Source organism: Oryctolagus cuniculus, chromosome X (genome assembly GCF_964237555.1).
Source record: "Oryctolagus cuniculus chromosome X, mOryCun1.1, whole genome shotgun sequence".
In the NCBI taxonomy this organism is placed as follows: Eukaryota; Metazoa; Chordata; class Mammalia; order Lagomorpha; family Leporidae; genus Oryctolagus; species Oryctolagus cuniculus.
Window position 1 is genome coordinate 54,791,347 of NC_091453.1, and position 22,773 is coordinate 54,814,119.

A 22,773-nucleotide genomic window follows, 5' to 3' on the forward strand; every position below is an offset into this window, starting at 1 on the left:
AGGAGCCAGGAGCCAGGTGCTTTTCCTGGTCTCCCATGGGGTGCAGGGCCCAAGCACCTGGGCCATCCTCCACTGCACTCCCGGGCCACAGCAGAGGGCTGGCCTGGAAGAGGGGCAACCGGGACAGAATCCGGCGCCCCGACCGGGACTAGAACCCGGTGTGCCGGCGCCGCTAGGCGGAGGATTAGCCTAGTGAGCCGCGGCGCCGGCCATTAAATCTTAATTAAATTTACCTGCTTCATGTAGCTCATATCTATTGGACAGTAAACGAATAAACAAAAGGTGGGTCTTTACTTTGTACTAATAAGTAGAAGCAGGAATAAATAAATTTTTAAAGCATTTTAAAAAATAAAAATATTATAATACCAAATTGCTAGCATACTTTTTTTTCTTTATTGCAGTTTTTGATTTTTCAATAGTGGGTTTGTACTGTTCTGGTAATTTTTTTAAGGTTTATTGATTTATTTATCTGAAAGGCAGAGTCACAGAGTGAGGGAGAGACAGAGAGATCTGCCATCTGGTTTACTCCCCAAATGGCTGCAACAGCCCATGGTTGGGTTGGACCGAAGCTAGGAGCTAGAAGCTTCTTCTAGGTCTCCAACATGGGTGCAGGAGCCCAAGCACTTGGGCCATTCTCTGCTGCTTTCCCAGGCACATCAGCAGGGAGCTTCAGAAGTGGAGCAGGCAGGACTCAAACTGGTGTCCTTATGGGATGCCAGTTTTTGAGGTGGTGGCTTAACTTGCTATGCCACAACAGTGGCCCCTGTTTTGGTAATTTTTTAAAAGATTTTATTTATTTTATTTGAGAGGTAGAGTTATAGACAGTGAGAGGGAGATACAGAAAGGTTTACTCTCCAAATGGCCGCAACGGCCGGAACTGCACCCATCCAAAGCCAGAAGCCACGAGCTTCTTCAAGGTCTCCCGTGTGGGTGCAGGGGCCCAAGGACTTGGGCCATCTTCTACTGCTCTCCCAGGCCGTAGCAGAGAGCTGGGTTGGAGCTCTCTGGGACTAGAAGCAATCGGAACTAGAACCGGCACCCATATGGGATGCCAGCGCCACAGGTGAAGCATTAACCTACTGCGCCATGGCGACAGCCCCAGTAATTTTTAAAATATAAGAACAAGGGTAGGTGTTGTGGTGCAGCAAGTTAAGCTGGTGCTTAGGATGCCCACACCCCAGACTGGATGGAATACCAATCTGAGTCCCGACTACTCTGCTTCCATCCAGTTTTCTGCTAATACAGCTGGAAGGCAGCAGAGGATCGTTGAGGTACCTGGGTTCCTGCCACCCACGTGGGAGACCCAGACAGAGTTCTGGCTACTGACTTCGGCCTGACCCAGCCCTGGCTGTTGTGGGCATTTATTTGGGGAGCGAACCAGCAAATGGAAAATCGATCTGTCTCTGTCTCTCCCTCTGTTACTCTGCCTTTCAAATAAATAAATATTTTTAAATAAAACACAAGAATTTTATTTTGAAAAAAGAAAAGTTTAGATAGCTCTTCATTAGGCAGAATCAAATATGCAGCATGCCTATTTTATACAGAAGCAGCCACTGTAATGACAATGTTAAAAGAGTCCCTCAATTCACCAATAAAGTAACAATCAAAAATTGGTTAAATCTAAAAGCAGCAGAATACTTCCTGTAAAGCTTCTATTTTTTTTTTTTTTTTTGGACAGAGTTAGACAGTGAGAGAGAAAGAGACAGAGAGAGACGGAGAGAAAAGGTCTTCCGTTGGTTCACCTCCCAAATGGCCGCTACGGCTGGCATGCTGCGGCGGGCGCGCTGCGCCGATCCGAAGCCAGAAGCCAGGTGCTTCCTCCTGGTCTCCCATGCGGGTGCAGGGCCCAAGCACTTGGGCCATCCTCCACTGCACTCTCGGGCCAGAGCAGAGAGCTGGACTGGAAGAGGAGCAACTAGGACAGAATCCGGCGCCCCAACCAGGACTAGAACCCGGGGTGCCGGCGCCACAGACAGAGATTAGCCTGATGAGCCACGGCGCCGGCCCCTGTAAAGCTTCTTAAACATCATAAGACCTTTTTATGATATGCAGAATAATCAGAGTCATAAAAGGGGAGGTTAAAATGCATTGCTAACAAATTAGACTTTAATATGAACATATTAATACAATCTATTAAAAAAGTCAGTTCACCAACTGAAAAGCTTAAAATATAAAATTTCTCTCATTGTAAAAACAAATATACCAAACTATGCCCTATGCTCAAGTATCTACAATAGCAGTGAAACTTCTTTTTTACTGTCCTCTATCCTTCTAATCTATCCCCTTTCCTGAAGTAATCATTGTTACCAGTTTAGAATTTATTCCTCCATTCTATGCATTTACTCCCCCCACACACATACAAAGTTATAAGATGAACTGTGTTCCAATCACTTCAGATTCATATGTTGAAGTCCTGACTCCCAGTATTTCAGAATAAGAATGGCTTTGGAGACAGGGCCCTTAAGGAGGCAATAAATATTAAATAAGGTCATTAGGTCGGGCCCTAATCCTATCTGACTGTGGTCCTTATAAGAAAAGGAGATAAGGGCACACACAGAGGAAAAACCATGTGAACACAGAGGGAGGAGATGGTCATCTACAAACCAAGAGAGGTCTCAGAAGGAATCAACCCTGATGGGACACTGATCTCAGAGCTCAGCCTGAAGAAGCCAGGCTGAAGCCACCCACTCTGTGATATTCTGTTACGGCAACCATAGCAAACTAACATACACACACGCACACACACACAGAGCTATTAAGCCACTATAATTAAAGTAGTTGAAGATGAAATTTATACTTGGCAAATATTCATGCACTTAAAATATGGATATAATACATTACAATGACCTGGGCAGAAGTTTGGCCTAGAGGTTAAGACGCAGCTTGGGAGGAATTCCAAGATAGCAAAATAGGGAGGGAGCTTACTGCTCTAGTCTAGGGGAAGTTAGTTTAAAAAAGAGTGGAGAGAGTGCAATCTCAGGGAAGAGTTAGGGAAAAAACTGCAGAGGAAACTCCATGCAAATTTGAGGTACACTGTGGATCTTAGTGGAGGGTGTGGACACATACAACTCAGGAACCCAGCAGCCAAGAGCCTCACCACCAGCATTGGAGAGTGAGGTGAGACTAGACTGCAGCAGCCCAAGCCACTAGCGATAAAGCTATGGGAAGAGCCTGGCTCCAAGAGTATCTTGGAGCCATGTAGGGGACAGTATACAAGCCAACCTAGAGGAAATAAAGGGGGTATGTAACTAGCTGAGATGGAAGATGCCATTTTGGACATATGTGAACAGCTGTGCCAGCTCGTGTCCGCACACCCAGCAACCAGCCAAAAGGAGACACCCAAATCTGGTTGGGAGAATTGACAGGGGGCAGGGTGCTCATGACTGTGGGAGTCCTGTGTGCTGGGACTGTGCAATAAATCAGAAAGATCATTCACCCAGACCAAGTGAGATTTATCCCTGGTATGCAGGGATGGTTCAACATTCGCAAATCAATGTGATACTTCACATTAACAAACTGAAAGATGCAGAGATAAAATACAACAAACTTTCATGATATGAAAACCTTAAGCAAACTACGTTTAGAAGGAACATCCCTCAACACAATCAAAGCAATTTATGACAAACCCATGGCCACCATCCTAAGGAATGGGGAACAGTTGGAAGCATTCCCACTGAGATCCAGAACCAGAAAAGGATGCCCACTCTCACCACTGCTATTCAACATAGTCCTGGAAGTTTTATCCAGAGCCATTAGGCAAGGAAAAGAAATCAAAGGGATACAAATTGGGGAGGAATGTAACTATCTATATTTGCAAATTACATCATTCAATATTTAGGGGATCCAAAAGACTCCACTAAGATACTTTTGGAACTAATAAAGAGTTTGGTGATGTGGTAGGATATAAAATTAGCAGACAAAAACAAACAGCCTTTGTATACACAGACAATGCCATAGCTGAGAAAGAACTTCTAAAATCAATCCCATTCACAATAGCTAGAAAAAAACCCAAAATACCTTGCAATAAATTTAACAAAAGATATCAAAGATCTCTACAATGAAAATTATAAAACATTAAAGAACAAAATAGAAGACACAAAAAAGGGAAAAATGCTTCATGTTCATGGATTGAAGGAATCAATATCATTGAAACGTCCATCCTACTGAAAGCAATTACAGATTCAATGCAATCCCAATCAAAATACCAACAATATTATCCTCAGAAACAGAAGAAATGATGCTAAAATTCATATGGAAACACTTGAGACCCCAAAAAGCTAAAGCAATCTTTATAACAAATTACAATCTTATACAAAATTTTAAGACATATTACAGGGCAGTTATAATCAAAACAGCCTGGTACTGGCACAAAAATAGACACGTAAACCAATAGAATAGAATCGAAACTCCAAAAATCAATGCACACATCTACAACCAACTTATCTTTGACAAAGGAGCTAAAATCAATCCCTGGAGCAAGGACAGTCTCTTCAACAAATGGTGCTGGGAAAACTAGATCTCCTCATGCAGCAAGACTCCTACCTTACACCTTATGCAAAAATACACCCAAAATGGATCAAGGACCCAAATCTATGATCCAATACCATCAAATTATTAGAGAACAATGGAAAAACCCTAAACGACATTGGTATAGGAAAAGAGTTCTTGTAAAAGACCCCAGAAGCACAGGTAATCAAAGCCAGAATTGACAAATGGGATTACCTAAAATCGAGAAGCTTCTGCAATGCAAAAGAAACACTCTGAAAAGTGAAGAGGCAACTCACAGCATGGTAAAAATTATTTGCAAACTAGGGAACTGATAAAAGATTAATAATCAGAATATATAAAGAGGTCAAGAAATTCAACAACAAGCAAATGATCCAGTTAAGAAATGGGCAAAGGACTTGAACAGGCATTTTTCAAAAGAGGAAATCCAAATGGCCAACAGAGACATGGAAAACTGCTCAGGATCACTAGCCATCAGGGAACTGCAAATCAAAACCACAATGAGGTTTCACATAACCCCCGTTAGAATGGCTTTCATATAGAAATCAACAAACAACAGTGAGGATGTGAGGAAAAAGGTACCCTAATACACTGTTGTTGAGAATGTAAATTGGTTAAAGCCACTGTGGAAGAGAGTATGGAGATACCTCAGAAATCTGAATATAGACCTACCATATCACCCAGCCATCCCACTCCTGGAAATTTACCCACGGGAAATGAAATCAGCATATGAAAGTTATCTATACCCCCATGTGTGTTTTTTTTTTTTTTGACAGGCAGAGTTAGATAGTGAGAGTTATAGATAGTGAGAGACAGAGAAAAAGGTCTTCCTTCCGTTGGTTCACTCCCCTAATGGCTGCTATGGCCGGTGCTACAGTGATCCAAAGCCAGGAGCCAGTACTTCCTCCCAGTCTTCCATGTGGGTGCAGGGACCCAAGCACTTGGGCCATCCTCCACTGCCCTCCCGGGCCACAGCAGAGAGCTGGACTGGAAGAAGAACAGCCGGGACTAGTATCCGGTGCCCCAACCAGACTAGAACCTGGGGTGCTGGTGCTGCAGGTGGAGGATTAGCCAAGTGAGCCACAGCACCAGCCAATACCCCCATGTTTATTGCAATGCAATCCACAATACCTTAGATATGAAATCAACCCAAATGCCTGTCAAATGAAGACTGGATAAAGAAATATGAGATATGTACACGATGGAACACTACACAGTGGTAAAAAAATTAAGTCCTGTTGTTTGCAACAATATGGATGCAACTGAAAACATTATATTTCATGGAATAAGCCAGTCCCCAAATGACAGATACTGTATGTTCTCCATGATCTGTGGTAACTAATATAGTACCTACTAGGAATCTATAGACGTGAAACTGACACTTTAAGATGCAATGACTGAGTCAGCGCCGTGGCTCAATAGGCTAATCCTCCGCCTTGTGGTGCCGGCACACCGGGTTCTAGTCCCAGTCGGGGCGCCGGATTCTGTCCTGGTTGCCCCTCTTCCAGGCCAGCTCTCTGCTGTGGCCAGGGAGTGCAGTGGAGGATGGCCCAAGTGCTTGGGCCCTGTACCCCATGGGAGACCAGGAGAAGCACCTGCTCCTGCCATCAGATCAGCGTGGTGCGCCAGCCGTGGTGTGCCGGCAGCGGCAGCCATTGGAGGGTGAACCAATGGCAAAAGGAAGACCTTTCTCTCTCTCTCTCTCTCACTGTCCACTCTGCCTGTCAAAAAAAAAAAAAAAAAAAAAAAAAGATGCACTGACTGTGAACATCTTGTCACGGCTGTCAAGGTACAGTTTTGTTTTAAGATTTGAGAGTTACAGTTACAAAGAGAGGGAGGAGAGACAGAGAGGTCTTCCATCTGCTGGTTCACTCCCCAAATGGCAGCAACAACCAGAGCTGAGCCAATCCAAAGCCAGGAACCAGGAGCTTCTTCCAGGTCTCCCACATGGGTGTAGGGGCCACAGCATTTGGGCTATCTTCCACTGATTTTCCAGGTGCATTGGCAGGGAGCTGAATTGGAAGTGGAGGAGCCAGGACTTGAACCAGCACCCATATGGGATACTGGTACTGCATGCAGAGGCTCAGCCCACTAGGTCACAGCACCAGCCCCCAGTTGTTTTTTTTTTTCATACTATTTGTTGAACTCTTTACTTAGATAAGGTTAATCTTATATGCATGAAGTTAATTGAAAATAGATATTAAAAAATAAGAATGGGAATACGAGAGGCAGGAGGAAGAAAGGTGGGAAGGTGGGAGTGTGGGTGGGAGGGAGGGTAGGGTGCAAAGAATCAATATGTTTCTAAATTTGTATTTATGAAATGCATGAAGCTTGTATACGTTGAATAAAAAGTTTCCAGGTTAAAAAAAAAAAGCCTACTAAAAAAAAAAAAAAAGCCTACTGTGGGGCCGGCACCATGGCTCACTTGGTTAATCCTCCGACTGCAGTGCCGACATCCCATATGGGCACCGGGTTCTAGTCCCAGTTGCTCCTCTTCCAGTATAGCTCTCTGCTGTGGCCTGGGAAGGCAGTGGAGGATGGCCCGAGTGCTTGGGCCCCTGTACCCACGTAGGAGACCAAGAGGAAGTACCTGACTCCTGGCTTTGGATCAGCATAGCTCCGGCCATAGCGGCCATTGGGGGAGGGGGTTAGCCAGCGGAAGACCTTTCTCTCTGTCTCTCTCTCACACTGCTAACTCTGTCAAATTAAAAAAAAAAAAGCCTACTGTACTAAAACATTAGTACCCGAGAAACTATAACTTAGGATACAGTTTTCCCATTCTAACATCTTTTTCTCTTCCAGATATGGTAAAGAAAACTTGATCAGAAACTATGAACAGGGCTGGCGCTATGGCGCAGCGGGTTAATGCTCTGGCCTGAAGCGCCGGCATCCCATATGGGCTCCAGTTCGAGACCCAGCTGTTCCACTTCCGATCTGGCTCTCTGCTGTGGCCTGGGAAAGCAGTCGAAGATGGCCCAAGTCCTTGGGCCCCTGTGCTCTTGTGGGAACCCAGGAGAAGCTCCTGACTCCTGGCTTCGGATCTGCGTAGCTCCAGCCATTGCAGCCAACCGGGGAGTGACCCACCGGATGGAAGACCTCTCTCTCTCTGCCTCTCCTCTGTCTCTGTGTAACTCTGACTTTCAAATAAATATATTTTAAAAAAAAACTATTTACGAGCCTAAATATAGCCTTTAAAATTTCTACAAAATGTAAATTTTATCTTATTTCTTCCTCAAAGAACTCTATCCGTATGTTATTTTTCTAAACAAAAGATGCCTTCTAATTAATTAACTCAAGTTTTAGGATTAACAGTATGTGTGTTTTGGTTACTAAACTAAAAACCTGACACTCAGGGACAGTACCCCACCATTGGTACCAAACACTCACTGACACAAATGCAATGAACAAATTTATGAGGTTGCCCTCAAGAAAGTGAGCCTTCAATTCCAAATGTATAACACTGAAGCAAATATTATTTATACTTATGTTAGATTCTATTTTGCTTTGGCTATGGAGTTTAATCATGGAGCTGGTATTGTGGCACAGTGGGTTAAGCTACTACCTACAACACCAGCATCCCATACTGGAGCAACAGTTAGAGTCTTGGCTGCTCCACTTCTGGTCCAGCTCCCTATTAATGTACTGGAAAAGTAGTAGGAGATGGCTGACATAGGAGACCTGGTTGGCTTCAGCCTGGCCCAGCACCAGCCATCACGGGCATTTGGGGAGTGAACCAGCAGATGGAAAATCTCTCTCATTCAAATAAATAAATAGGGGCAGGCGCTGTGGCGCAACGGGTTAATGCCCTGGCCTAAAGCGCCAGCATCCCATATGGGTGCCGGTTCGAGACCTGGCTGCTCCACTTCCGATCTTGCTCTCTGCTGTGGCCTGGGAAGGCAGTCGAAGATGGCCCAAGTCCTTGGGTCCCTGCACCCACACGGGAGACCCAGAAGAGGCTCCTGGCTCCTGGCTTCAGATCGGCACAGCTACAGCCGTTGCGGCCAACTGGGGAGTGAACCATCGGATGGAAGGTCTCTCTCTCTCTCTCTCTCTCTCTGCCTCTCCTCTCTCTGTGTAATTCTGACTTTCAAATAAATAAATAAATCCTTTAAAAAAGTGCAATCATTCATTTCACAAATATTTTCTGAGTGCCTAACACATATAAGATACTATGCCCAGTTCTATGGAAGATTTCAAAAAAAGATCACTGGAATCTATCTTCCTTTTAGATGCATAAAATCTTTTCCACAAGGCATACTGGATAACCACTTGTAGGAAAAGGAGTTCAGAGAAGGAAGAAATCCATGTGTTCTGAGCTTATAAATGAGTGGTGCCATGGAATAAATGGACCCTTGAGCTAAAATTTGAAAAACAGGCAGGAATTAAAGAGAGGACACTTCAGACAGAGGGTATAGCATAAATAAAGGAACAGAGTGCAATTCAGGGTGGCTGGAGGGACAAGCTGTTTTGTACAGAAACAGTTAACAATTTGACTAACAAGCTAGATGGGTGAAAGTTTTTAGGGTCTTGAACATCAAGCTGAGTTGAAGACACCACTGAAGTTTTTTTTTTTTTTTTTTTTTTTTTTGACAGGCAGAGTGGACAGTCAGAGAGAGAGACAGAGAGAAAGGTCTTCCTTTGCCGTTGGTTCACCCTCCAATGGCCGCTGCGGCCGGCGCGCTGCGGCCGGCGCACCGCGCTGATCCGATGGCAAGAGCCAGGAGCCAGGTGTTTTTCCTGGTCTCCCATGGGGTGCAGGGCCCAAGCACCTGGGCCATCCTCCACTGCACTCCCTGGCCACAGCAGAGGGCTGGCCTGGAAGAGGGGCAACCGGGACAGAATCCGGCGCCCCGACCGGGACTAGAACCCGGTGTGCCGGCGCCGCTAGGCGGAGGATTAGCCTAGTGAGCCGCGGCGCCGGCCTATCCACTGAAGTTTTTAAGTAAGGAAGTAAAAAAATAAAAGCTGTGCTTTAGAAAGAATAATGTGGTTGTGCTGTATGCAATGGAATGTAGGGTACGTCCCTAGAGGCAGAGAGAAAATCTCTTCATAAAGTAACATGGGCCTTAAACTATGGCAAAAGTTGAAGTAGAGCAAAGGATAGACTAGGCTATTGCTACCACAAAGAAATCAGTGGAAGATCTCTATATCTCCTCCCTCTTTCACTTGGTCTTTCAAATAAATAAATAAATAAATATTAAGAGAAAAGACTGATGTGGACTTTAGGAGGACAGTTTTTAGGAAAGGAGAAAACTAGGGACAGGCATTGTGGCACAGTGGGTTATTCTCACCACTTGGAACACCTGCATTCCCACATCAGAGGACCTAGTGAGTCTTGGCTGTTTTGCCCTTCTACTACCAATCGGGATCCCTGCTAATGCACTTGGGAGGCAGTGGGTCTGTGGGGAGCAGCCCGGACTGGACTGAGTTACTGGAATTAAGACTTATTCTATGCATCTGCTCTCCCACAATATGGCGCTAGGAGAGAAGTAAACAGCTTCCGCACAGCTGCCTCCAGTTCAGCTAATAAACTGTAGGACTTGCTCCTGATTGGAGAGCAGCGTACTCGGCGTGTGGGCAGCCGAGTTGGGATTGGCGGAGGAGGACTATAAAGGAGGAGAGAGACGGCATGCACCAGGAACATCTATGAGGAACATCTAAGGGGAACATCTAGCTGAAGGAACACCTGTGCAGCCCCCAGAGAGCCGGCCAGCGGTGTGCCGCTCCCCTGCGGAAGTGGGGAATGTGGCCAGGGGGAACTGCCCTTCCACGGAGGTGGAAGGGATAGTAGCCAACCCGGGAAGAACCAGCAGCAAACCCGGGGAGGGCCGAGCAGACGAAAGAACAGCGCAGGGTCCTGTGTCGTTCCTCCGCGAAGAGGGGGAGCGACATGGGTCTGTGCTTAGGTTCCCACCACCAATTGTGGGAGACTTAGATGAAGCTCCTGGCCCCTGGCTTCACCCTAGCCTAGCCCTGGCTATTGCTGGCATTTGGAAAGTGAATCAGCAGATGGAAGATGTCTCTCTCTGTCACTCTTCTTTTCAATGATATAAATAAATCTGTTTTCAAAAAAGGAAAAAAACCCAAAACAATAAAAATATCATCTTTTTCAGGTAACTAAATGTACACATATTAAAATAATAAAAAGACCTAATATTGGTAGACTGAGCACCAAGAAAAAATATGCTTATATGCAAAAAGAAACAGAATTTAAAATGATCTCAACAATGTAAAAATTAGATACATATAAGAATAGATTCAAAGGGAAAAGAAAAACTTGTTTAAAAAGTAGAGTTGTGGGGCCGGCGCCGTGATGCAGTAGATTAATCCTCTGCTTGCAGCACCGGCATCCCACATGGGCGACGGTTCTAGTCCCGGCTTCTCCTCTTCTGATCCAGCTCTCTGCTGTGGCCTGGGAAAGCAGCGGAAGATGGCCCAAGTCCTTGGGCCCCTGCACCCGCGTGGGGACTGGGAAGACACTCCTGGATCCTGGCTTCGGATCAGCACAGCTCTGGCTGTTGCGGCCAACTAGGGAGTAAACCAATGGAGAGAAGACCTTTCTCTCTGTCTCTCTCTCTCTCTCTCTCTCTCTCACTGTCTATAACTCTATCTCTCAAATAAATAAATAAAATCTTAAAAAAAACAGTAGGGTTGTAGTTATTTTTATCAGATATGTTTTTATCAGATATGGCTTTGTACAATTACAAAAGCAAAAATGTAAGGGCTGGTATTGTGGCACAGTGGGTTAAGATGCTGCCTGCAATGCTAGTATCCCATATGAGCACTGGTTCAAGTCTCAGCTGCTCCACTTCCAATCTAGCTCCCAGCTAATGCAACTGAGAAGGCAGCAGAAGATGGTCTGGGTACTTGGGCCCCTGCCACCCATGTAGGAGGCCCAAATGGAGTTCCTGGCTCCTAGCTTTGGCCTGGCCCATCCCTGACCATCATGGCCATTTGAGGAACAAACCAACAGATGGTAGATCTCTCTCTCTCTTTCTGTCACTCTTTAAATAAAATGAATCTTTTTCTAAAATGCAAAATTTGTAAAGTACAAAGATCATATGTAGGTACAGCATTATGGCACAGCAGGTTAAACTGCCACCTAGGACACTGGCATCCCATATCAGAGTATCCGAGATTGCATCTCACCTCTGCTTCCAATGTAGCTTCCCACTAATGTACACGCTGGGAGGCAGCAGGTGATGCCTTAAATACTTGGGCCCCTCCCCTGTCACACATGTGAGAAACCCAGATGGAGCTCCAGGTTCCTAGCTTCAACCTTGCCCTGTCTCAGCTATTAAGGACACTTGGGGAGTAAACCTGCAAATGGAAGATTTTCTGTGTGTGTGGGTGGGGGGTGTATATGTGTGTATGATTATACCTTCAAGTAAATAAAAATAAACTTTAACAAAAAAGAAAGTGAAGGAGCTGGCACTGTGGTGCAGTGAGTTAAAGCCCTGGCCTGCAGTGCCAGCATCCCATATGCACACTGGTTCAAGTCCTGGCTGCTCCACTTCTGCTCCAGCTCTCTGCTATGGCCTGGGAAAGCAGTGGAAGATGGCCCAAGTCCTTGGCCCCTGCACTCGTGTGCAGGACCCAGAAGCTCCTGTCTCCTGGCTTCAGATTGGCACAACTCCAACTGTTGCACCCATCTGGGGAGTGAACCACAGAATGGAAGATCTCTTTCTCTCTGCCTCTACCTATCTCTAACTCTGACTTTCAAGTAAACAAATAAAATCTTTTAAAAAATAAAAAGAAACTGAAGCCCCTACCCTTTGTCCATGAGGTCAGCGTCAACAAATGACAACAAAATGGTACCTATCCAAAAGAACTACTAAATGGGACATACAAGGTAAGCATACTAAAATAAAAGGTGTGCCAGATCTCATTGGGAATATCATCTACAAGACAAAGTACAGGCTATTTTGCATGCTTGCAGTAAGTCAAAGGGCATGAGCCAGTCAAAAACAAATGAAGGGCTGGCTCACTAGGCTAATCCTCCGCCTGTGGTGCTGGCACTCTGGGTTCTAGTCCCGGTTGGGGCACCGGTTCTGTCCCGGTTGCTCCTCTCCCAGTCCAGCTCTCTAATGTGGCCTGGAAGGGCAGTGGAGGATGGCCCAAGTGCTTGGGCTCTGCACCCGCATGGGAGACCAGGAGGAAGCACCTGGCTCCTGGCTTCGGATTGGCGCAGCGCGCCAGCCTTAGCAGCCATTTGGGGGGGTGAACCAACGGAAGGAAGACCTTTCTCTCTGTCTCTCTCACTGTCTAACTCTGCCTGTCAAAAAAAAAAAATGAAGAATGTTCCATATCTGGCATGAAAATATATAAGGAGCTCCTTAAACCAACTCCTCAGCAAAACTGGTAAAAAAAAAATCATAAAAGGACAACCATTTAAGGGTCCCAGAAATGGTACTAGGGGCATTGAGCAAATGAAATGTTTATTCAAGAAAATATACTAAGCTCAGTAAGAATGGAGAGGGTCTGTGGTGTATGAAGCAGACTAATGAGAGTACTTCAAAAAGTTCATGGAAATGGAATTAAAAAATGTTTACCCCGATGCATAAAGATAAAACCTTACTAATTTGATGGTATGGATGGAGTGTGTTACCTTGAGAATCATTAAGTACCTATTGCTGGAGTTATATAGCCAGAAACACTATATATTATACTACGCAATTTCCATTAAGTTTTGGAAGTACCCTCATACACCTACGCTCTCTCTCTCTCAGTTCAGCAAGATGCAAACTTCATTTGAGTTGGTACAGCAGCCCCCCACCCACTCACACGCACAAATATACACCCACCAGAGCTGCTATTCTAAAGATCACCTTCTGGGAAAAGCAAAACATCAGAATTTCTCATCCTGTCTCCAGTGACCTGTTGCTGAAGCCAAGTTCTGAGTTAGTGTGACCAAGAGATAGGGGCTGCCTTCTTCCGCACACACCCGCTAGAGGGACAAAGGTTCTGCTTTGGATGTAGTGTGCTGAGACTTATACAGCCCCAATTACCCCAGCCCTGGCTCATAAAACCTTGGTTCCACACCAGGAGAAGCAGACCAAGAACATCTGAGGCTACTGTTCTCACCCCCTCCTATCTAGCACTGAGAAGTGCACCATCATCCCCACTCCCAGCCCCAGAGCTCAAGCTGGCAGATTCTACCTGGAGGAGAAGGTGACCCTAAAGCAGACAGCTCCTAATCTCTTTGCAGAAGGATTGACTTCATTTGCAACTAGGTGTGAAAAAGTTCAAGCCCAAGATTGCTCTTAAAAACAATGCAGGCTATGGGAAAAGCAATTAGGCAGAGACTGATAGAATCATGACACAGAGGTTAATCGCTTGCCCTTGAGAATCAGAAAACCAAGAGAATACAGCTGAAAGTGGACTGTCTGGGATCAGAAAAATCTCAAACCTTGACCTCAGCAACCATCCCTTCAAAGGAAACTGAATTTGATTGTTTTAAGTCTGTTTAATAAGTTATGCCCCAAGGCACGTGGAAAGCAATAGTACAATCTGTCAGCAATTAGTGGAACATAACTTGCTTGGAAAGAGAAAAAGGGAGCCCTGCTAAAATCACTATCATCCCAGGATGACTGTAGGCACACTCACAGCTGTGTCTCCTTGAAAAGCACAGACACTTGGCCGGCACCGCGGCTTACTAGGCTAATCCTCCGCCAGCGGCGCCGGCACCCCTGGTTGGGGCGCCGGATTCTGTCTCAGTTGCTCCTCTTCCAGTCCAGCTCTCTGCTGTGGCCCGGGAGTGCAGTGGAGGATGGCCCAGGTCCTTGGGCCCTGCACCCGCATGGGAGACCAGGAAGAAACACCTGGCTCCTGGCTTTGGATCAGCGCAGCCAGCCGCAAAGGCCACTTGGGGGGTGAACCAATGGAAAAAGGAAGACCTTTCTCTTTCTCTCTCTCACTGTCTAACTCTGCCTGTCAAAAAAAAAAAAAAAAAAACACAGACACTTAATACTACGGGATGCAGGGAGTCATTACTAAAAATCTATCCTTCTCTAAACAAATAACAAACCCCAGGAGGGAGGGAACCAACTCAGAGTTACTACAATATATTCTCTAAAATGTCCAGTCTTTTAGAACCATGAGATACTCTAAGAAACAAGAAAATACAACTTATATACTAGTTTAAAAAAAAAGGCAGTCAAGAGAAACTGGCTTTGAGCACGTGCTGCATTAAAGAGAAAAAGCCCTCAACACAGTCATTATACATATGACCAAAGGCTAAAGAAAACCACAATAAAAGGAGTAAGGAAGATATAATGACATTAAATAAATTTCAATAAACAAAAATTATTTTTAGAAGAAACAAACCTGGGAATTGAAAAATATAACTAAAATGAAGGATTCACTAGAGGAAGTCAACAGCAGATTTGAATTAGCAGAAGAAAGAATTAGTAAACTTAAGGATATATCAATAGATACTGTGCAATCTGAAGAACAAAAAGATAAAAGTTTGAAGAAAAATCAAAGAGCCTCTGAGAAATATAGGACATTAAATGCACCTACATATGTATAACAAGTATACCAGAAGAAAAGGAGATAAAGGGGAAGAAAAACTAGTCAATGAAATAATGGTTGAAAATTTCCAGAGCTTATTTAAAAGAACAATAACCTACACATCCAGGCAGCTCAACAAACTCCAAATGGGAAAAAGGCAAAGAGATCCAAAGATAAGTAAGAAAAAGATAGAAAGTCAAACACAAGGAAAAAATCATGAAGGTTACAAGAGGAAAAAAGGACTCCTTACTCAAAAAGGGAGCTACATGATAAAAAGCAGATTTCTTAGCAGAAATAATGGAGGGTACAAGGCAGTGAGGCATCGTAGTCAAAATACTAAAAACTACCCTGGCAAGCAAGAATCATTTATCTATGGGTCAGCTTGGTGGTACAGCAGGTTAAGCCACTGAAGGCAATGGCAGCATCCCATATGAATGCAGGTTTGAGTCCCAGCTGCTCTACTTCTGATCTAGCTCCCTGCTAATGCACCTGAGAAAAGAAGTGGAAGATGGTCCAAGTGTTTGGGCTCCTGCCACCCACCTGAACCAGCAGACAGAAAATCTTTCTCTCTGTAACTCTGCCTTCAAATAAATAAACCTTTTTCTAAAAAAGAATCCTGCAACTAGCAAAGATACTGGTCAAAAACGAAAGCAACATACACTCCATGCCAAACAAAAACTGAGAGAATTTGTTGCTAGCAGAACCACCTCACAAAAAACCCTAAAGGAAATTCTTAAGGCTGAAAGCAAGTAGTCTCAGACTGTACTTCAAATCCACACAAAAAACTAAAGAGTATCTGAAAAGGCAGTTCTGTAATTACAGAAGACTAGATATACACACTTTCCCTACTTTCTTCTTTGCAATGATTTAAAAGGCAATTGTATAAAACAATTACACCATAACTTCTATGTGTATAATATATTATGAAGCCTATAACAACATTTAGAGATATATCTGCCAATGACATCACAAAGTAGATGAATTGTAGCACAACTGTACCAGAATAAGGAAATTCCTCCAGAGAGTAACTCAAATACATGAGAACATGGGAAGAGAACAAGAAATGATAATAAAATGGTTAATAAAACAAAATCTATAAATATGTACTTGCTCTCCTTTCAGCCTCTTCAAGAGATTTATATAAAGTAATAATCATGACAAGATATTGTTGGGATTGTAACACTTATGTATAAAAATAAAATAAGCAGGGAAAAGAAGCTAGATGTATATGAGGTATATAAGTAATGCTTCTATATCTTACCAGAATGAAGTTATAAAATTATTTGAAGAAAACATACAGGTTTTCATGACCTCAAGTTTGGCAACGAATTCTTAGCTAGAACACCAAAACCATGAGCAGGAATTTGGCCTCGCAGTTAAGACGCTGCTGAGACATCTGCATCCTGTATCATAACACCTGGATTCAAGTCTCAGCTCCATTATGGATTTCAGCTTCCTGTTAATGTGCACCCTGCGAGGCAGCAGGCAATAGCTCAAATAGTTGGATCTCTGCCACCCATGTGGGAGACCTGGATTGAGATCCCAACTTCCAATTTGAGCCTGGCTCAGCCCAGGCTGTTTGCGGGTACTTGGGCAGTAAACCAGTAGATAGGAAATCACTGTCTCTGTGTGTGTCTCTCACTGCCTCTCTGCCTTTCCAATAAATAAAATAAAATAAACAAGGCCAGAATTATAAACAATAAAAATAGATAAATCTGCCTTCATCAAAATGAGAAAACTCTCGCACTTCAAAGAACACTAGCAAGAAACTAAAAAGATTAACCCACACAATGAGAGACATTATTTGTAAATCATTTATTTGATGAGGAAGCTGTACCGGAATACATTTGTATAACGAACTCTGACAGAGACAGGTGTGAAGTCACCATTTGGGATGCTCACTTCCCATATCTGAGCGGGATGGGAAGTGGAGCAGCTGGGACTCGAACTAGCAGATATGGGATGGCAGCATCACAGACTGTGGCTTAACCAGCCAGACCACAATGCCACACCCCAACAGAATGCTGCTCTCCACTCTAGCTACTATACTTCTGATCCAGCTCCCTGCTAAGGCACCTAGGAGGCAGTGGATGATGGCTCAAGTGCTTGGTCCCCTGCCATCCACATGGGAGACATGGATGGAGTTCCTGCCCTGATTGTTGCAAGCATTTGGGAGTTAACCAACAGATGGAGGATTTCTCTCCACAATAAATAAATAATAATAATAAATAAATCTTTAAAAATAATCTTATATGGAATCTTTCAATTTTAAGAATTTAAATGTTTAAAATATATACCTCCATTAATAGTGCTCTAGTAATTATTAGATAAGTATCTTTATAATTCAATAAACATTTATTATGTGTCTAATATCTGCCTGGGTCTTATTTACCCTTATATAAGCAAATGACATGCAGAAGGCAATAAATTAATGAATGGCCTTCAAACCTGTCATTTACCCATATTGGGACTTAGTTTCCTCATCTGTAAAATCAAAAGGACTGGACATGATATTCTCCAAAGCAGCACTGCCCAATTAAACTTTTCCAATGCTAGGAGAACGTTCCATATGTATGTTGACCAAAATGATAGCCACTACTCACATGTGGCTACTGAATCCTTGAAATGTGGCTGTATTAGCCACAGTTAAATTAACTGATGAATTATATTTTTAATTTAATTTTAACTTTATTAGCTACATAGCCACCACATTGCACAGCACAACTCTAGGGCACAATACTAGATGAAAAATGCATTTTAAAATGCACCATAGTGATCACATATATGTGGTAATATGTGCATGTACATGTGTGTTTAACAAAAATTCATAAAATAATACCTCTCTTTAAATAAAACACTGTACTTGGGGCCTGCGCTGTGGCATAGCAGGTAGAGCCACTACCTGCAGTGCTGGCATCCCATAGGGCGCCGGTTTGAGTCCGGCTGCTCCACTTCCAATCCAGCTCTCTGCTATGGCCTGGGAAAGCAGTAGAAGATGGCCCAAGTCCTTGGGCCCCTACACCCACATGAGAGACCCGGAAGAAGTTCCTGGCTCCTGGCTTCAGACTGGCACAGCTCTGGCCGTTGTGGCCAATTGGGGAGTGAACCAGCAGATGGAAGACCTCTCTCTCTCTCTCTCTCTGCCTCTCCTTCTGTGTAACTCTGACTTTCAGATAAATAATAAATAAATCTTTAAGAAAAAAAAAACTGTACTATATACTAATGATTGGCTTAAAGGTGTATTCAATATTTATCTTGCTATTTCAATAGGAAATCACTAATTAATTTGCAGGTAGCTCAGGTTACATCATATTCTAGTTTGAAAGCTTTAGAATCATTCTTCATCTCCATGATAAATCCAAAGTTTTTTTTAAATGCCAAGAGTTCCATGCCTTTAAGAAGTAGAAGTCAGGGGCAGACATTTGACCTAGTGGTTAAGATTCCCCCTGTCCCACATCAGCATGCCGGGGTTTCATTCCTAGTTTCACTCCAGATTCCTGTTTCCTGTGAGTATAGACCTGGGAGGTGGCAGGTTATGACTCAAATAGTTGGTTCCCTGCCACCCCTGTGAGAGACTTTGACTGAGTCTCCAGCCCCTGGCTTCAGTCCAGTCCAGGTTCAGTCAGTAAAAGCATTTGGGGGAATGGACCAGATGGAGAGCTCCTGCTCTTATTCTCTGCATCTCCAACTTAAAAAAATAGAAAGAAAGCAAAGGTGACATTTTCACCTTGTTTTCACACTTCAGAAATGGTAACCAAAGGAAGTGGTAGGATTTACAGCAGAGAGTGGAAGAAGGAAGTTGTGGGGATAGTGCTCATGGAAAGAGAAAGGGCTGAATTTTTATTACCATTATGTCCTGAGAGTCCTAATGATTTCTCCTTCCCTCTCATTCTTCTACCCTGAGAATAGTCCTATAAACTTTACCTTAACTTCATCTGGCACGTTGGAGAACTATAGAACAAAAACAGCCTCAAGACATAATGTGACAAAAACTTAAGCTATAAAATAATTTTTTTTTTGACAGGCAGAGTTAGACAGTGAGAGAGAAAGAGAAAGGCCTTCCTTTTCCATTGGTTCACACACACCCCCCGCCCCCGGTGGCCAGTGCACAGCACTGATCCGAAGCCAGGAGTCAGGTGCTTCTCCTGGTCTCCCATGCAGGTGCAGGGCCCAAGGACTTGAGCCACCCTCCACTGCACTCCCGGGCCACAGCAGAGAGCTGGCCTGGAAGAGGAGCAACCGGGATAGACCCAGTGCCCCAACCGGGACTAGAACCGGGGGTGCCGGCACTGCAGGCGGAGGATTAGCCTATTGAGCCATGGCGCTGGCCTATACAACAATTTTAAAATCTTAAAACAACCAGGATTTGCTTCTCTAGCCTAATCTTTTGCCACTTTCTATCTTAAACTCTTCACTATAGTTTAAACTATATTCAGTTCTATAGAAAAGTCCATGTTCTTTCTTTAAAAAATTATTTATTTATTTATTCATTTGAAAGAGAGATAGACAGAGACAGAATTAGAGAGCTCTTCCATCCACTGGTTCATTTCCAAAATGCCCCAAACAGCCAGGGCTGGGACAGACTGAATCCAGCAGGCAGAAACTCAATTCAGGTCTCCCAAATGGGGGGCAAGGACCCAACCACTTGAACTATCACTGCTGCCATCCAGGATACACATCAGTAGGAAACCAGAATCAGAAGTGGAGTCAGGACTTGAACTCAGGGATGATTTGGACTGCAGGTGTCCCAAGCAGCACCTGCATCAGAGTGCTAAATGCCTGCCTCTATGTTCTTTGTTACTGTGGGCCTTTGCAGAGGCTGGTCCCTCTTTAACTAGCTAATTTCTAATTTTGCAGATATATATCAATAATTCAAGGGAATCTTCCCTACCTTAAGATTAGATTTTATCTTTGTCTCTCTCTCTCTCACTAACTCTGCCTGTCAAAAAAAAAAAAAAAAGATTAGATATTGTTTTAAAGATTTCTGAAAAACAGAGTTACAGAGAGGCAGAGGCAGAGAGAGAGGTCTTCCATCCACTGGTTCACTCCCTAAATGGCCGCAAAGGCCGGAACTGGGCCGATCTGAAACCAGGAGCCAGGAGCTTCTTCTGGGTCTCCCACGTGGGTGCAGGGTCCCAAGGGTTTGGGCAATCTTCCACTGCTTTCCCAGACCATAGCAGAGAGCTGGATTAGAAGTGAAGCAGCCAAAGCTCGAACTAGATTTAATGTCACTTTTTAATGCATGCTTTCCCAGTCCCTTGCACCTTCCCCATTATTATACAATTCTACTTCATTATAATTGCCTGTTTATTTTAAGCTCTTTAAGGGCAGAATTTATTTTTTGTTTCGTTAGCAATATAAAGGTGCTCCTTGATTACTGAATAAATCTTACCAGCCTTTCACCTATCTAGCTTCATCCCCTGCTTGGAATGTTTCCCCTAGTTCTATCACCAGCAGGAGATACCTGTTGTAACACTGAATTATCACTACTTCCTCTAGACACCTATGCCTGTTATTGTTCATACTATTCATTTAACATTTAACCTACTACTCTGTTTTTTAGTTCTTCTTGTAATGCACAGATCCAATCGCCTTAATTAAACTGTACAATTCCTGAAGACATGACTGTTTCTCTTGATATTCCATTATCCAGCATAGTGCTACACACATAATAGACTAATAATTTAGTACACTAAATACCTAGTGAATAATCAAAATTTAAGAAGTTATTTGTTTTGAAAAAAGCAAACATTTTAAAACGATATGGATGCACAAATGACGGCAGTTAAACTTGTTGTCAATGGGGCCAGTCCTGTGGGATAGCAGGTAAAGCTTCCATCTGCAGTGCCAGCATCCCATATGGGCGCCAGTTTGGCTGCTCAACTTCCGATCTAGCTCTCTGCCATGGCCTGGGAAAGCAGAAGACAGCTCAAGTCCTTGGGCCCCTGCCCCTGTGTGGGAGACCCGGAAGAAGCTCCTGGCTCCTAGCTTCGGATCAGCGCAGCTCAAACCCTTGCACCCATCTGGGGAGTGAACCAGTGGATGAAGACTTCTCTCTCTACCTCTCCTTCTCTCTGTGTGTAATTCTGACTTTCAAATAAACACATAAATCTTAAAAAAAAAAGAACCTGTTGTCAATAACATGGGAAAGGATATACTGAAGTACAGAAAGTTCAAATAATTTTTTAAAATGTTTCAGAGTGAGAGATAATGGATGCAAATATTAGGAAACAATAACCACACTTACATTCAGAAGTTAATAAGAAATAGCTTTATGGCTTCCAAAATGACCTGTGCACACAGAACATCATGGTATTTTCAGATCAAAGGACATTCATGTTTATATATGAATTTAGGGCGGTCTATGTTTTGGGAAAAAAGATAATTACGGTTTTGTCCTATCAGGGACCATGCCTGTCAGCAAGGGAGTTAACTGGTGCTAACTCAATTTGCCACTTGTTTATAGGTGGTTTGCTGTCATCCTACAGTCCCCTCTAAATTGCTACACTGAGGAATATCTAATTCATGGGCAAACTGGTCCCAAATTCCGTTACTAACTTTGGGAGGTAGTCTAGTCGTCCTGCATTTAGAAAAGTAAGCGGGCTAGGAATGGCGTGTACCCCGTCAAAACACACACACACACACACACACAACACTAAGTATCAGAGAAAAACTGAAAATCCAACTGCAGGACTCCAGTGCTCCAGGTGCCCTCTGCCCGGAACCTCCTGCCCCTTTTCTTTGTGCTGTCCCCAAAGCTTTTACTCGTTCTTCAAATTACTAACCTGAGTTTCCTTCACTTACTCCTGCTGCTGATGAGCTCTGAGAACGTCTTTTTGGTGCTTTTTCTGACCCGAGGTCACTAGGGCAACCTTTTCCCCACCGGGGTCCCCTCGTCCTTTACTTTTCCATGTGAACGGCGGCTCACCTGGAAGATTCGAGTAGTTCCCGAGGCGCCGCGCTGAGGTGCTCTCCATCGCGGATCTGAGCCTCGGACAGATACCAGAGGCCGGATCAGAATCGCCGAGTGCCGGCGTTTTTCGAAAGCAGCCGCCGCGGCTGCCCAACGCCAAGAATGTATCGCGAGCAGCGCCATCTTGAGCGAGGAAAGAGGAACCGGGCACGGAGGATTATGGGACACTGGCGGACCGAAGTAGGCCGCCTAAATCTTCTCTCCCCGCCCCCTCGTTTCCCCAGGACCCGCGACCGGAAATAGCTTCTTTCTGCAGATTGGGTAGGTTTTTTTTCTTTTCCTCTCTCTGTCTCCTGCTACTGGGCTTTGATTATTTTTCTACACAACCAAGAACATCGGAATAACATTGTTTTCCTCTCTTCTCCTAGGCTTGCCAGATAAAATGAAAGATTTCTTGATAAATTTCAGATAAACGAATCTTTTTTTTTTTTAGTTGACGCAAATACTCTGCTATACCTGCCAGCCCTATCTTGTACCTCATTCCACCCTTTTCTTACTGCCTCCAGCTCAATGCCACGCTCCACTTTCTCTATTTTCCCTCTGCATATTCTTATCTCCACTCTCCTGCTGACTAACGTTTAGGGAAGATTAAACTACAGACACTAATTTCCCCTGGGGGAAGGCCTCACCTATGAGACTGTGTCTCTCATCTTGTAAGCACTTTTACTTTGCTGATTGTTCTTTTCGCATAAACCTTGAGGCAGTTTTCCTTTGGTCTGTTGCTCTTGGGGAAGTTAAACACACATGCTAGACATCTTTACTCTGATATTTTGCCTCTCTTG

General features: G+C 44.0%; 2 protein-coding genes across 3 annotated transcripts in view; one reads left to right on the forward strand and one right to left on the reverse strand.

Moving 5' to 3' along the window:
- The window catches only part of ABCB7 (ATP binding cassette subfamily B member 7), a 116,450-nt gene extending 94,298 nt beyond the window's left edge, over positions 1 to 22,152 (reverse strand). The window contains exon 1 of one of the 2 annotated variants that reach the window (XM_008248850.4): positions 21,947 to 22,152. In XM_008248850.4, coding sequence (XP_008247072.1) covers positions 21,947 to 22,114 — 168 coding nt within the window. In that variant the 5' untranslated portion in view covers positions 22,115 to 22,152. The remainder of the gene's footprint in view (positions 1 to 21,946) is intronic. The other variant, XM_002721823.5, reaches the window with a different exon arrangement.
- The window catches only part of UPRT (uracil phosphoribosyltransferase homolog), a 126,512-nt gene continuing 125,886 nt past the window's right edge, over positions 22,148 to 22,773 (forward strand). The window contains exon 1 of the mRNA XM_051835089.2: positions 22,148 to 22,252. The gene's annotated coding sequence lies outside the window, so the exon portion shown is untranslated. The remainder of the gene's footprint in view (positions 22,253 to 22,773) is intronic.